At 46.3% G+C, this 15,330-nt stretch overlaps 1 protein-coding gene across 1 annotated transcript; it reads left to right on the top strand.

Annotated features, from left to right (window-relative positions):
• Window positions 1–219: 219 nt before the first annotated feature.
• Window positions 220–2,757, top strand: LOC135973927 (uncharacterized). Its single transcript, XM_065559473.1, has 2 exons — window positions 220–1,193; window positions 2,188–2,757. Exons 1-2 carry the CDS (start codon window positions 617–619, stop codon window positions 2,661–2,663), a joined length of 1,053 nt encoding a protein of 350 aa, XP_065415545.1. The 5' UTR covers window positions 220–616; the 3' UTR covers window positions 2,664–2,757.
• The last annotated feature ends 12,573 nt before the right edge of the window (window positions 2,758–15,330 follow it).

The following is a 15,330-nucleotide window of genomic DNA, read 5'->3' as shown; positions in this document are numbered from 1 at the left end:
CTGCTGCATCATGTTCTACAGAGGTTTAGTTGGTGTCTCAGTCAGGAGAACTGTTTTAAGGAAAGAATTTAGATGTTTGTCTGGTTCATCTGCTTTGTAATTTGGTGTCCAAATTACTTCCACTGCACACTCGTTTCCTAATTAGAGCCACGTCCTCTCTCTTTTAGGTATGATTACAAGTATTCTCATTCCAACAGCAGCCTTCTAAAATGTATACTATGGCCTGGTCTACACTAGGCGTTTATGTCGAAGTTAGCGCCGTTAAATCGAATTAACCCTGCACCCGTCCACACTGCGATGCTATTTAGTTCGACATAGAGGTCTCTTTAATTCGACTTCTGTACTCCTCCCCGACGAGGGGAGTAGCGCTAAATTCGACATGGCCATGTCGAATTAGGCTAGGTGTGGATGGAAATCGACGCTAATAGCTCCGGGAGCTATCCCACAGTGCACCACTCTGTTGACGCTCTGGACAGCAGTGCGAGCTCGGATGCTCTGACCAGCCACACAGGAAAAGCCCCGGGAAAATTTGAATTTGAATTCCTTTTCCTGTCTGGCCAGTTTGAATCTCATTTCCTGTCTGGACATCGTGGCGAGCACAGCAGCACTGGCAACGATGCAGAGCTCTCCAGCAGTGATGGCCATGCAGTCTGTGAATAGAAAGAGAGCCCCAGCATGGACTGATCGTGAAGTCTTGGATCTCATCGCTGTGTGGGGCGATGAGTCCGTGCTTTCCGAGCTGCGATCCAAAAGAAGGAATGCAAAGATCTACGAGAAGATCTCTAAAGACATGGCAGAGAGAGGATACAGCCGGGATGCAACGCAGTGCCGCGTGAAAATCAAGGAGCTGAGACAAGGCTACCAGAAGACCAAAGAGGCAAACGGACGCTCCGGATCCCATCCCCAGACATCCCGTTTCTACGAGGCACTGCATTCCATCCTCGGTGCTGCCGCCACCACTACCCCACCAGTGACCGTGGACTCTGAGGATGGGATACTGTCCACGGCCGGTTCCTCAGACATGTTAGGGGACGGGGAAGATGAGGAAGGAGATGAGGAGGGCGAGGCAGTTGGCAGCTCTCACAACGCTGATTTCCCCGACAGCCAGGATCTCTTCATCACCCTTACAGAGATCCCCTACGAAGCGTCCCCAGCCATTACCCCGGACACAGAATCTGGTGAAGGATCAGCCAGTAAGTGTTGTAAACATCTAAACATTTATTTTTAACAAAACAGGAATATTAACAATTAAAAGAATGGGTTGTTCATGATTAGTGTGCCCTAGGCGCTTAACGGTTTAGTAAGGGGCAGTGCAAGTTTTGAAAAGAAATCTAGCAATGTCCGGTTTTCAGTGATTGTCCTGCACAAGCCGCTCTACTGTGTATTCCCTGCTACTGCAGCTACAGTAAAATGCGGTCTATATGTGCGGGGATAGAGCAGTAATCCTCCTGGGACATCTCGATGAAGCTCTCCTGGAGGTAACTTGAAAGCCGTTGCATGAGGTTCTTGGGGAGAGCGGCCTTATTGGGTCCTCCGAAGTACGACACGTTGCCGCGCCACGAGATTATCAGGTACTCGGGGATCATTGCTCTGCACAGCAGGGCGGCATACGGCCCTGGTCTTTGGAGGCTTTCCCGGAGCATTCTCTCTTTGTCGCTCTCGGAGATCCTCATCAGGGTGATGTCGGCCATGGTGACCTGCTTTTAATTAGGTAGGGGAATGTTAGTGTTGGGACTGCTTTCCCGTTCCTTTACAGAACTGTCACCGCTGGTTTGCAGCCACGCGGTGGAGGCGGGAGAGGGGCAGCCGAAAGGGATCGTTCCCGGGGACAGCCGCGAGGGGGTGGGACAGGGGCAGAGTTCCCGCTTGCCGGATTGCTGGCAGCAGGGACTGACATTGATTTAAATGTGAAATGAGGCCAGTGGTAATATAAAAGTTTTAAACTGCCACAAGTGTACGGCTTACCATGTCTGCCTGCAACAGAAATTCCGTTGTGCTGCCTCGCTTCTCAAATGTGCTGTTCAAGACCCCAGGCACAGAATGCGAAGGCCGAGAATTCGACCTTGTGCTGAGTGCGCATGTGAAAGGTGCTGTGCATGGTCTTGTTCACAGAGAAAGACTATGTTCTTTGTTCACAACTACATTTATCTTTCAGAGGAATTCACTCCCTTTTTCCCATTTCCACAGCCCCGTCTGCGACTGTCTCACAACCTAGCCTGGAATCACACTCCCAGAGGCTAGCGCGGATTAGGCGTAGGAAGAAGAGGACACGGGAGGACATGTTCTCTGAGCTTATGGCCTCTTCCCAAGCCCAGGCAGCACAGCAGACCCAGTGGCGGGAGAACTTGACCCGAATGCACCAAGCCAACATGGATCGGGAGGAGAGGTGGCGGCAGGAAGACCAGCAGGCGACTCTAACGCTGCTTGGACTACTGAGGGAGCAAACGGACACACTCCGGCGCCTTGTGGATGTTCTGCAGGAACGGAGGCAGGAGGACAGAGCCCCGCTGCAGTCCATCTCTAACCGCCCTCCCCCGCCACCAAGTCCCATACCCACCTCACCCAAAGTGCAAAGAAGGAGAGGCGGCAGAGTCCCTGCTAACTCTCACTCCACCCCTGCAGAGAGCTCTAGTAGCAGAAGGCTCTCATTTCCCAAAATTTGAAAAGTTCTTTCCTTCCCGCCTGACACAAGCCCACGTCCAAGTTTCACCTCCCAATGCCATGTGTAGTTGATAATAAAAAATTCGTTTCTGTTAACTACTGTTTCAATCATGTTCTTTTGGAGGAGGAGGGGAAAGGGGGTTGGAAATTGGACAGGACAGTCTCCTTTGGCAGGGTACATAGTCGGGGGCAGGCACAGCAGCAGGGCACATACAGTGCAGTGATGCAGTGACTAGTTGCCCCGGTTAGTCTGGGAGGTTGTTTTGATGTAATGTTGGGGGGGGTGGGTTGCTCTGTGACTTTGTGGCGGGGGAGGGCAGTTACAGATCTTAAGCGCCGGTCCTTAGACAGGATCACAGAGCCACACAGCATGGGATCTGTAACCGTCCTCCCCCTGCCACAAAGTCAAATAGACCTCCCATACACACAGTCCCGATCAGGAGGGGTGACAGGCTCCGTTGAAACAAGCATCCCACCGCAGCGGAGCCTGTCAATCCTTGAGTTTAGAAGCTGCATTCGCATCACAACACTAGACCCGCCCCGCACCACAGTCTGCGTCCCAGTTTTAAAAAATTCCCGCTAAAACAGTATTAAAGAAAACGGTGTGCTTTAACAAAGTAGAACTATTTTTATTTCGACACGTGTGTTGGAGGGGGGGTGAAGGGGGTATGTAACTGGATAGGATAGTCAACATTACCTGGGTAAAGAAACGGGGGCAGGTTTAGCTTCTCAGTACACAAACTATAAAATCACAGGTTACCCTGCTCACTCAGGAACTTTGCTTTCAAAGCCTCCCGGATGCACAGCGCTTCCCGCTGGTCTCTTCTAATCGCCCGGCTGTCTGGCTGTGAGTAATCACCAGCCAGGCTATTTTCCTCAACCTCCCACCCCGCCATAAAGGTCTCCCCCTTGCTCTCACAGAGATTGTGGAGCACACAGCAAGCTGCTATAACAATGGGGATATTGGTTTCGCTGAGATCACAGCGAGTCAGTAAGCTTCTCCATCTCCCCTTGAGACGGCCAAAAGCACACTCCACCACCATTCTGCACTTGCTCAGCCGGTAGTTGAAGAGTTCTTTTTCAGTGTCCAGGGCGCCAGTATAGGGCTTCATGAGCCAGGGCATTAGCGGGTAGGCTGGGTCCCCGAGGATGACTATAGGCATCTCCACATCCCCAACAGTTATTTTGTGGTCCGGGAAGTAAATACCTTGTTGCAGCCGTCTAAACAGACCAGAGTTCCTGAAAACACGAGCGTCATGAACCTTGCCCGGCCATCCCACGTAGATGTTGGTAAAACGTCCCCTGTGGTCCACCAGTGCTTGCAGCACCATGGAAAAGTATCCCTTTCGGTTAATGTACTGGGTGGCCTGGTGGTCCGGTGCCAGGATAGGGATGTGAGTTCCATCTATGGCCCCACCGCAGTTTGGGAATCCCATCGCTGCGAAGCCATCTATGATCGCCTCCACGTTTCCCAGGGTCACTACCTTTGGCAGCAGTACATCAACGATTGCCTTCGCTACTTGCATCACAACAACCCCCACGGTAGATTTGCCCACCCCAAACTGGTTCGCGACTGACCGGTAGCTGTCTGGCGTTGCAAGCTTCCACAGGGCTATGGCCACTCGCTTCTGTACACTCAGTGCAGCTCGCAACCGGGTGTCACTGCGCTTCAGGGCAGGGGACAGCAACTCACAAAGTTCCAGGAAAGTTCCCTTCCGCATGCGAAAGTTTCGCAGCCACTGGGATTCATCCCAGACCTGCAGCACTATGCGGTCCCACCACTCAGTGCTTGTTTCCCGTGCCCAGAATCGCCGTTCCACGGCATCAACATGACCCATTGCCACTGTGATGTCCTCGGCGCTGGGTCGCCTGCTTTCTGACAGGTCTGTGCTACTCTCAGACTTCAGGACATCACCGCGGTGCCGTAGCCTCCTTGCCTGACTTTTCTGCATCTGCCTCAGGGAAACCTTTATGATAAGCTGCGAGACGTTGAGAGCGGCCACAACTGCAGCGATGGTCGCAGCGGGCTCCATGCTCGGAGTACAGTGGCGTCCGCGCTGTCAATGACTGGAAAAGCGCGCGAACTGTTTTCCCGCCGGCGCTTTCAGGGAGGGAGGGCGGGAGTGATGGACGGATGACGACAGTTTCCCAAAAGCACCCTCGACTCATTTTGTTACCCAGAAGGCATTGCCGGCTACACCCAGAATTCCAATGGGCAGAGGGGACTGCGGGAACTGTGGGATAGCTGACCACAGTGCACCGCTTCGAATGTCGACGCTATCACCGTTAGTGTGGACGCACAAAGTCGAATTACTGTCCTTAGTGTGGACACACACGTTCGACTTTGCAATATCGATTACAAAAATTCGATGCAAGTAAAATCGAACTACTCTCGTAGTGTAGACAAGGCCTATGAACCAGACTCTGCAGACATAGGCAAGTCTCCTGCAGCCTTTAGTGAGAGTCCTCCCTGAGTGAAGGCTACAGGATTTAGCCAGACTTTAGAAAACCTTCGTAGACAAGGGTTGTGAGGGGAGGAGTATTGGCACACTTCCAAGCTCTACCCACAAAACAGACTATCTGCTTAAGATACAAAACTAGACTCCATTCACATTAGATATTCATAATATGATCAGTCTCCTTTTTGTCTTGGCTAAAAAGCTTCTCTTTTCCTCATCCAGGAGGACTGTTAACTTGCAACACTCACTGTTTTATGGAAGTTGCATTTATTTTAAAGATGTATGTTTTAATACAATTTTGTGGTTATGAGATTCCAGGATACCAGTTTTCAAACATAACATCTTCATAGGGATACTTAAATACTGTATCATCAACATGCATAATCTACTAATGATCGTTACACCAGTCAGGGTGACTGCAGCTCACACCAAATGTTGTGCAGTGAAGTTCCCAGATCTGGCTGAATTCTGCAAATCCACATATCTCTGGGGCAGCCCTGCAAGCAGGGCCAGGTAGGGTCAGGGCATACACCCCTTCATGGGTTAACGGAGAGTTTGAGAACACGGCATGCTGGGGTGTTTTTATCCATCCTGACAACATGGCCAAAGAGCGTGCAACGCTGCTTTTGAATAAAATGAGCAACCGAAGCAAGGCCAAACCACTTTATGCTCAGGATTTGGTGCTGACAGTACATATGGAAAGTCTCTAGCATCTCCAAGTTTATCTGTAAGAGGGTCCAAGTTTCTGACCCATATAGCTGTACAGGTAGTACACAGATTTGATAGATCCTGAACTTTGTCTTAGTGCAAAGATGTTTTTCCATCCATAAGCAAGACATGGACTTCAGGCAGGAGGTGACGAGACCTATTCATTGAAGAATGTCCGGTTTGCTGCAACTCTTTGAATTTTGCTGGCAGCCTATGCAGATGATCTCCTCAATGCTCACCACAGCACTCTATCCCACCTGCACTGGGAGTTCTGGTGGCTCATCTCTGAGTTCCAGAATGAGTTCTTCTGCTATGAGATTCATAGATTCTAGGACTGGAAGGGACCTTGAGAGGTCATCGAGTCCAGTCCCCTGCCCTCATGGCAGGACCAAATACTGTCTAGACCATCCCTGATAGACATTTATCTAACCTACTCTTAAGTGTCTCCAGAGATGGAGATTCCACAACCTCCCCAGGCAATTTATTCCAGTGTTTAACCACCCTGACTGCTAGGAACTTTCCTAATGTCCAACCTAAAACTCCCTTGCTGCAGTTTAAGCCCATTGCTTCTTGTTCTATCCTTAGAGGCTAAGGTGAACAAGTTTTCTCCCTCCTCCTTATGACACCCTTTTAGATACCTAACAACTGCTATCATGTCCCCTCTCAGTCTTCTCTTTTCCAAACTAAACAAACCCAATTCTTTCAGCCTTCCTTCATAGGTCATGTTCTCAAGACCTTTAATCATTCTTGTTGCTCTTCTCTGGACCCTCTCCAATTTCTCTACATCTTTCTTGAAATGCGGTGCCCAGAACTGGACACAATACTCCAGTTGAGGCCTAACCACCGCAGAGTAGAAGAATAACTTCTCGTGTCTTGCTCACAGCACACCTGTTAATGCATCCCGGAATCATGTTTGCTTTTTTTGCAACAGCATCACACTGTTGACACATATTTAGCTTGTGGTCCACTATAACCCCTAGATCCCTTTCTGCCGTACTCCTTCCTAGACAGTCTCTTCCCATTCTGTATGTGTGAAACTGATTGTTCCTTCCTAAGTGGAGCACTTTGCATTTGTCTTTGTTAAACTTCATCCTGTTTACCTCAGACCATTTCCCCAATTTGTCCAGATCATTTTGAATTATGACCCTGTCCTCCAAAGCAGTTGCAATCCCTCCCAGTTTGGGATCATCTGCCAACTTAATAAGCATACTTTCTATGCCAATATCTAAGTCGTTAATGAAGATATTGAACAGAGCCGGTCCCAAAACAGACCCCTGTGGAACCCACTTGTTATGTCTTTCTAGCAGGATTGGGAACCATTAATAACAACTCTCTGAGTTCAACCCCATAGTGTAGGCAGCATCTTGGAGGCCTATAGCAGGTAGGGCTGCAATTCTAGGATTTCTCCACCAACAAGGCAGCATTGTTGGTGTACTGTCTGAGTCCTAGACTTTGGTCTTCTGCCATGAGATGGTCATCCTTGTAATGGGGTGCAGTCCTCATCACCAGGCTGCTGCCTCCTGGTTATGCTGGGGATTAGCTCGAGGCCACGTTCATGGTCTGCACACTGGCACTCTGTCTCTGTTCCCACCTATGGCTCCTCTCTGAGCTCCCAGAATCACAGCATCCTCTTCTCAACTCAGCCCTCTGGCTAGGTCATCATCTGTGTTTCCTCCTTCCAGGGCAGAGCTGGGAAATCTCTCTGTCCAACAGTCCTGCCACTTCCCCAGGGACCCAGGCCCACCCACTACTCCAGGCCCCAACTGAGGGCCCCTGTAAATTGCAACCTCCTGCTGCTCCTCTGTAACCTCAGTCAATGCTGCTCTATCTCCTTGGGCCACTTCCCCATAGCCCCAGCACCTTCTCCGCCCTTATCTCAGGGCATGCAGCTGCTCAGTCCCAGGAGCCAGCCACTGCTCTGTCCAAGGTGCTTACAGTTCTCTCAGCCCTCCTGGAATGCAGTCTTTACTCCATGGGCTCCTATCAGCAACTGACCTACACTGCCCTGCAGCTCCCTTTTATGTGGCGCTGCTGTGCCCTGATTGGCTGTTACTCGCAGCCCCCCTCTTATTGGCTGCTCCCCACGCAGCCTCCCCGGAGCTCTATTAACCCCTTCTCTGCCAGTGTGGGACAGATGCCAAATCACAAGCCCCATAGTGCAGGCAGCATCTTGGAGATGTAGGAGAGTAGGGCTGAGATTTTATGACTTGTCCACAAACAAGGCAGAGCTGTTGGTGTAGTCTTGGTCTGTGGATGATGATGTCTGTAAAGAAGAAGCTGCATCCTACTAAGCAGAACGTGAGCAAAGACCTTTTTGGGGACTGGTAACAATGAGATAGACCTGTAATTGTCACATTTGGTGTGAGATCCTTTGCCCTTGAACAGGGATACTATGATGCCATCTTTCCCTTTTACTGATTTTCTGCCTGATCTCCACATTTTTAAGAACAGTTGATTCAGGCAGATGTTCACTGGTTCTAAAGCACTTTGAGTAGCACAGGTGCAACACTATCAGCACATCCATTCCATAACTTCTGGATGGCCTTTCATGCTTCCTCACATCATGGAGGATCAATGTTCATCTCTGGATCTGCAGCTGTGTGGTTTGCTAGGTCATGTGGCTCTAGACAATCATCAGCAGGTCTATGGTTCAGTACACTTTCACGCTGTGTTTTCCATCTGCCCAAGACCTCATCCATCAATGAGCAGGGAGAACCTTTTGGTTTCATAATGAGGATGTTAGAAGGCTGTTTATAGTTACCAGCCAGACACATGATGGCTCTGTAGGCAGGATGCAGATTATTGTTCTTTAGGCCATCTTCTGCTTTGTCAGCCAGGGAGTAGAACTCATGGTCACATTTGCTATGGCCCAGAAAATGCCTTTCAGCCATTTATGTTCTTGGACATTTCCATTCATATGTGCTTCTACTTTTTTCACTAATATATCAAAGGTCTTTTCGGAAAGCCAAGGTTTCTTGCCCAACCATCTGAAGCCAATTGTTCCAGCAGTAGTACGTGTTATAGTATTATATATACCACTCCAGGTGATCTGTGCTTCACCTGAGAGGGTACCAAGGTTATGTGTATGATTCTTGATGGCCTGCGTGTATTTCATGGCTTCAGCAGGATCCTTGATTAGATGCTGGGCATTTGTACTGTTGGTGGAGGTCTAGCTTGTGAGGAGTTGGAAAATGCAATGAAAGCTAAGCAACAACTATTCAGAGTTTGGTGGTGCTTCTTCACTGGCAGAGACCAAGTGAGATTTCACTATGAAGTGATTTCTGATCATGCCCAAACTGGGTGTTCAAGTTAGTATTTAGGTACACACTGCAAATGCCTGTTTTATTAACCTAAGTAGTTTCCAAATATGGGATTTGAACCTCCCATTATGGTGTGACTATTTGACAAATGAGCCTTGTATCTTAGGTAAATAATTAGAACTTATTTTAATCAATCTTTCTAAAAGAGAACTTAACAAAATATTCATTCAAATTTTTTTATTTCTATCCATTTTCATTTAAGGGCAAACGAATATGAAATACTCTCCTTTAGATTTCAAAGCTAATACTTTGGTCAGTAAAATTGTAAATAAGCCATACTTCTTCTCAGTGAGGGCCTATATCCATTCTCTTTTATAGACTAGAACGTCCCTGCATAGATCTTTGTGTGTGGGGAGCGCAAAGTATAGAAGTAAAGCTGTCTTATGTGATTGTACAGGAGAAGGTTGTCCTTAATGTTGTCTTAACCCCTATAATTAGAGATGAGTTGAATCAAACTCCCAGATCAGAACATCCACAACCTTTGTGGGAGATTGGAATTCAAATCCAGATCTGGATTCTAATGTTGCAGGTGGGTCCTCTACCACAGACTGAACAAGACTTCTAATCTAAATACCCCTGAACTTTAGAAGTTTGTACATTCAGATCTCAATGTAGCAGTCAGGTCCTGCAATCTTTGTATTCCCCAAAATTGTACAATGCAACACAGTGCACCCTACAGAGAGGCACATAGATTACACTTGTCTGCCTCACCGTTTCTTTTGCAGCTCTCAAATGAAAATGAGCCATAACTCTGTAGTTGAAAAGAATCCTGGTATGAAAGGTGTTAAGTCTTTTCCCCTTCAGAGTAATCACTTATGCAGATCAAGAACTAATGTTCTGTGGGTCCAGTTTACTAAATTAAAGAGGCTACCTTGGTTTTTTTCAGTTCTTACATGAAATAATCATTGTATTGGTCTCCTTTGAAAGATACATGGTATTTCTGCAGCAACTTAGATAAAAAAGACTGTTGCTAAAATTGGTAATTAAGCAATATAAAGCCAGGCAACTCTGCAGATATCTTGGGACAACATTTTTATTTATTACTTTTATACAGTAAGTACATTGTACTATATGGACAAATGTTACAGTCCCTAACTCAAGAAGTATCAAATCAAAGGGCCTGGTCCTGTAGATCATTTCTTCAGCAAGTGGCTTTAGTCATATGAGTAGTTCCAATTACATCAATGTAGGTCAAATGGAGTTTACATTCAAATCTATTTGAGTTATTTTGTATAAATTGGCACCTTGTTTTTTACTTGTTACTACATACAGTGTGCCTGATTCTTCTACGTTAACGTCTAAAGAAGGGGAGCTAAAAGATGTTGTTTTGTCATTGTGAGGAATGGCTGAACTATTTCAGTGCATGCTTTAAGGGTCCCCTCTTCAAAAATGTCATTAATAATCACCATCAGAAGAAGAGACAGATGATCGTAGGCAGCTCTTACTAACCTTGAAGGGCATGTGGTAGCTTGGATTCCTTGTAGTGCTTTAAGAGGCTTTTGTTGTGTGAATGGGCTGAAGACAGGGAAAGGCCAAGGGATGTTTCCAGCCCTGATTGTGTTGAGGGAGACCATGTAGGTCAGCACAGTGCCCAGAGTGTCATCTAACCAGGTTTGTGTGATGCAGGTAAAGAAGGAGTGTCTCATCACTTATGAGGTTGTTAATAGTGAATGAATGGCTTCTTGATCACTGATGTAGCAGTGATCAGCATCATTTTGAGGACTGGGTATGCAGCTGTTCCCATTATGGTTTCTGCAGGTGGGTATGTAAGGAGTACACTGGATTAGTAGTAAATATCTGGTTTGCTTGGTTTCATTTGTTTGTTACTGTTTCCAGGGCTTGCTCTTTCCGCTGCAAACTGGTTTATGGAGGAGGTGTGATGGTGTCCTGCGGTGAGGCTGGAGGTTGTGGGGGATGCAATGAATACAGAGGGAGCAGCACAACTTCTAGACTGTATGGACTGAGTAGTAGTAGGGACTAGAGGAGCTGATGCAAATGAGCTTGGAACAATTTAAAGGCAGGCTACTGGGGGCGTTGATTTTTTTTGTCTTTTTTTTTTTTTTTACTGCTCATGGGTCTTTACCCAAGCAGTGATGCCAGGCTGTGATCTTTGTAGGATTTAGGCTTCCTATTGTCAGACCCTTCTTGGGGGAAGTAAAAGAAAGGTCCCTGCTCACCTGGGGCCTTTAAAGACTCCCAGACTCTGGGACAACTTGCATGAGTAAAGACCACTTAAATGAGTAAAAATGTGTGAAATTAGGCCCTTAGACAGATCTAGGGAAAGATAACAACAAACAGTGGGATAGGCTGAGGAGAGCAGATGCTTACACACATTAAGGTCAGGTGACTTGTTTTTATAGCATCCCCATATTATTAGTATTGCTTATTTTTAATTGTCCAACTTTACTGACTTGCTGCAGCTATGAGAGTCGCCACTGGAGAGGAACTCGAAAGCAGGGGGCTTGGAGGCAAAATCCCGAAAGAGAGGCATTATAGTAGTTAACATTTTAGCTTACGCCACATGTCTAAATTCCTGCTTGCTGTGCAGCATGCATGAGACTCAGACATGGCTACCACCCATCGCTTTCGGAGCAGCCTTTCTACTTTTCTGGCAGCCAGGGTGGCTTGGTTTGGGGTGTTTTAAAGCAGAAAAAGGCCACTCTTTGAGCTGACTGTGCTGTAACTGCCATTGTCCCTTTTCTGGAGATCCCAGTGGAAAGTCTGCTGTCTTCACAGCAGCAAAGAGGGTTTCTGTGAATAAGTCAATGGTCTGATTTACTCTTTTGGGGAGGGTTTTTTCCTTCACATTTTTGGAGGGGGAGTTTGTAAAGTAAATAAACCCCACAGTGTTGAGTACTTTGTTAATGAACCTGGCTCCCATTCAGATACTTTATCTAATGACAAGTAAAGAAAACGCCAATTTATATAAATTATTCAAAAAGCTTTGAATGTAAATCCCATTTATGCTACATTGAACAATGTGAAGCTGTACTTTTATTCTTGCAGTCACATATGCTGTTTGGAATATTCTTGAAAAACAGCTCTGAAAGTTAAAAAAAACCCTGCCTCTAAGAAAAGAGAAAGAGCTTTGTACAGGTATTGTTAAAAGTAAGAAACAAAAACTGTCAGAGTAGGAAGACAATTGCCAGAAGACAAAATTAGCCTAAACATGTGAGATGAATTTAAGCCTCACTCCATTAATTTCAATTCCCTGTGGAATCACAGGCCGAACATCAGTAACCTGCACGATTTGTTAAAGGCTTTAGTCTTCTAATTCCCACTTGGGTATTTTAATGTTGACAGATGTTGAAATTCTCAGACTGGAGCTTTGCATCCATATTCCCTTCCTCACAGACACCTGTAATGTGATTCATCTGTTTTCTTTGTTATTCCCTGTGCTCACTTAAATGTAATGTGCATTTCTCACCACACCACTAGTTTAACTTTATATTCTCTCTCTCACACACACACACACACACACACACACACACACACACACACACACACACCCAAAAGAGCAGAGCACTACATTCCACCCTTAAATGCGCACACACACACGCACACACCCCCAAAAGAGCAGAGCACTACATTCCACCCTTAAATGTGAGGGTGGAAAAATCGCATATGTAGCACTGAAATATGACGCCATTGGTTTTATAGTGATCTAACACGGTTAAAATATAATAATACTGTTCCTTTAAAAAAACATGATTGCCTGTGTTTGTATGCAGACCCTTCATGCCTCTCCTTTGTCTTCAGATTCCCTGCCTCTAGATGAATGAAAAATATGTCTGAATAGTGAGGAAGCTCACCCAACCCCTACCTCTAATCAGTGGCAATCTGTTATTCCACCAGAATTTCAGCATGAGTGGAAAATTTAAAACATTGCATCAAAAGATAAGTTGGACTCATTCCTTGGCATTGTCTAGTGAATCCTGTGAACAGTTTCCTAAAAAGGTTAAGAAAACATTATGTTCCTTATAACTGCAAACTGGTGAACAGAAAATAACATATTGTCTCTTCTGCCATGTATGATGTTCCTTTATGGAATAGAAGAAGGCCTCAGCCATTTTAAGGTTTCTTTTCCCTTACTTGTTTTTTGCATTAGAAGAGTCAAACCATGACTTCTCTTTTTGGTGACCATTTCTTCAAAGGACTTGGGTAGTGGCATCTCTTGCGATCACTGCTGTCCATGAGATCCGTGAACTTGTCTGCCTGATAACTAACAAATCTGGAGATTTGAAGAAGGGTCCCATTACAGTAAACTGACCTTGGGGACACACCAGGGGCTGGACAGGGGCCCCGTTGTCAAACCAAATCGTAGGTATTTGAGTAAAAAATAATAATCTCTTTTGTTGCTTTGAGTAAATCTGTGCCAGCCTTTTAGTACTATGAAGGGAATTAAATAAAAATCAGGCAGACCCATGGATTAATGTAGCCAAAACACGTGAGAGCATAAAGCAAACCAGCCACACTATGACAAGACTACATTGAAGAGCTCCCAATAAACCATCACTCTGTCCCCAGCAAAATAACATGTAAATCAGGACTGGGAGAAACTATTAAATTTTTGATGCTTACCTGAAGGTCCTATCCAGGCGAAATGATCCTGCCATCATAGGCCTTACGCAGACTAGGATTTAACATGTGAGGTTAGCTAACACATGCTCACTAAAAGTCTAATCTAAGTAAAGTACATATGTAGGGTTGCCATCTTTCTAATGCTGGTAACCGGATGCCCTGAAGCCCTGCCCCGCCTCTTTCCCCAAGGCCCTACCCCCTCCTCCACCCCTTCCCTCAAGGCCTCACCCCCTTCTCCGCCTCTTCCCTTGAGGCTCCACCCTGTCACTCGTTCCACTGCTCCCCTCACCCCCATCACTCACTGGATAGTTTCAGTGATGCAGGTAGAAGGTGGCCCCAATTAAACAGGGGCTGGTATGGATTAATGACACGGTGCCTCCCCCTGCTCCACAGTAACTGGACTTTTGATTCGAGCGCCATTCAGGGTTGCCGGGTCCCCTTTTCGACAAGACTTTCCAGTCAAAAACTGGGCACCTGGCAACCCTAAATGGCACCCGGACACAGAAGCCAAAAACTGGATTGTATGGGTAAAACCCAGACGGGGGACAACCCTATGCATGTGCTTTGAAAACATACTGAGCTGGTCAAGTTAAGTCTAGTAGGGAGCAAGGAATTGCCTTATTTTTATTTATTTCCCCTCATAGTACTAAAGGGTGGGGAAAAGTGGTTTAATACTAATCTAGAAAAGGCTATTCAAGCCACCACTCCATAAAAAAACTACCCTGTGGCATCACTTATCACCTAGTGCTGTATACTTGGCTGAAAGGAAGGACTAGGTGGCTAATGTTCCCAGCCAATATCTTTGGTTTATGCAGGCTCACTCCAGTTCCTAGAGAGAGGCCAGCAAGCAGGGTCATTGCTTCCTCATCTAGGATGATCTGGGGGTCAGGGCAATCAGTGGCCCTTTACCACTCCCATAGAGCTGCGCCGGCTGCTGCTGTCCCCAGGGGACAGAGGCTAGAGAATACCACATAAGACTTTGGGAACAGCCAGAGCACAGGCTCTGGGGAAAATAAGAACCGCTCAGGTAGAAAAAAAAATAGTGTGAAAGAAGATTAAAAATTCATCTATTCCACCTGAGCAAATGTGTTCAGGTGGTTTGCGCTGACCTTTCTGGTGATACTAGATACTCTCAACCAATTAGAGGACCAGAAGAAATAGCATGTGACTTCAACCATTTGCCTCTCACCATTATTGTTAGTTGTTTGCATTACAGCATCACCTAGAGGTCCTAACCCAGATCTGTGTTAAGTATCTTATGTATATAGGAGACAGTTCCAAATAAATGAGAGAGAAAAAGAGTGGAAGGTTAGAAAGGAAGGATTATTACAGATAGGGATCTAATATCTTTTTCTTCTGTGTTTATACAGCACCTAGCACAAAAGCGATCTGGTCCATGATGTGAGCTCCTAAGCAGTACTGCAATACAAATAATACAATAAGGCACAAAGGTCTGTAGCAGAACTGGGAACTGAGTCTTTCCCAAGCCCTACTCTAGTGCCTTCCGCTCCAACCATCTAACCAATCTCAGTTTAAAATTCAAAACACACAGAGAAAAGCTGTCTCAGCATGTCCATGGACATCCAGATAGAGCAAAATGC

The sequence above is a fragment of the Chrysemys picta genome, chromosome 10, assembly GCF_011386835.1.
Source record: "Chrysemys picta bellii isolate R12L10 chromosome 10, ASM1138683v2, whole genome shotgun sequence".
NCBI classification, from domain to species: Eukaryota; Metazoa; Chordata; order Testudines; family Emydidae; genus Chrysemys; species Chrysemys picta.
The sequence above is the reverse complement of the archived record's forward strand: the minus strand, read 5'-3'. Positions and strand labels throughout refer to the sequence as shown.

Excerpts from the sequence above, each read along its gene's own strand:
- LOC135973927 (XM_065559473.1), top strand. The coding sequence starts at position 617 with ATGCAGAGCTCTCCAGCAGTGATGGCCATGCAGTCTGTGAATAGAAAG. Across the intron at positions 1,194-2,187 it reads ATCTGGTGAAGGATCAGCCA|CCCCGTCTGCGACTGTCTCA; the intron begins GTAAGTGTTGTA and ends CCATTTCCACAG.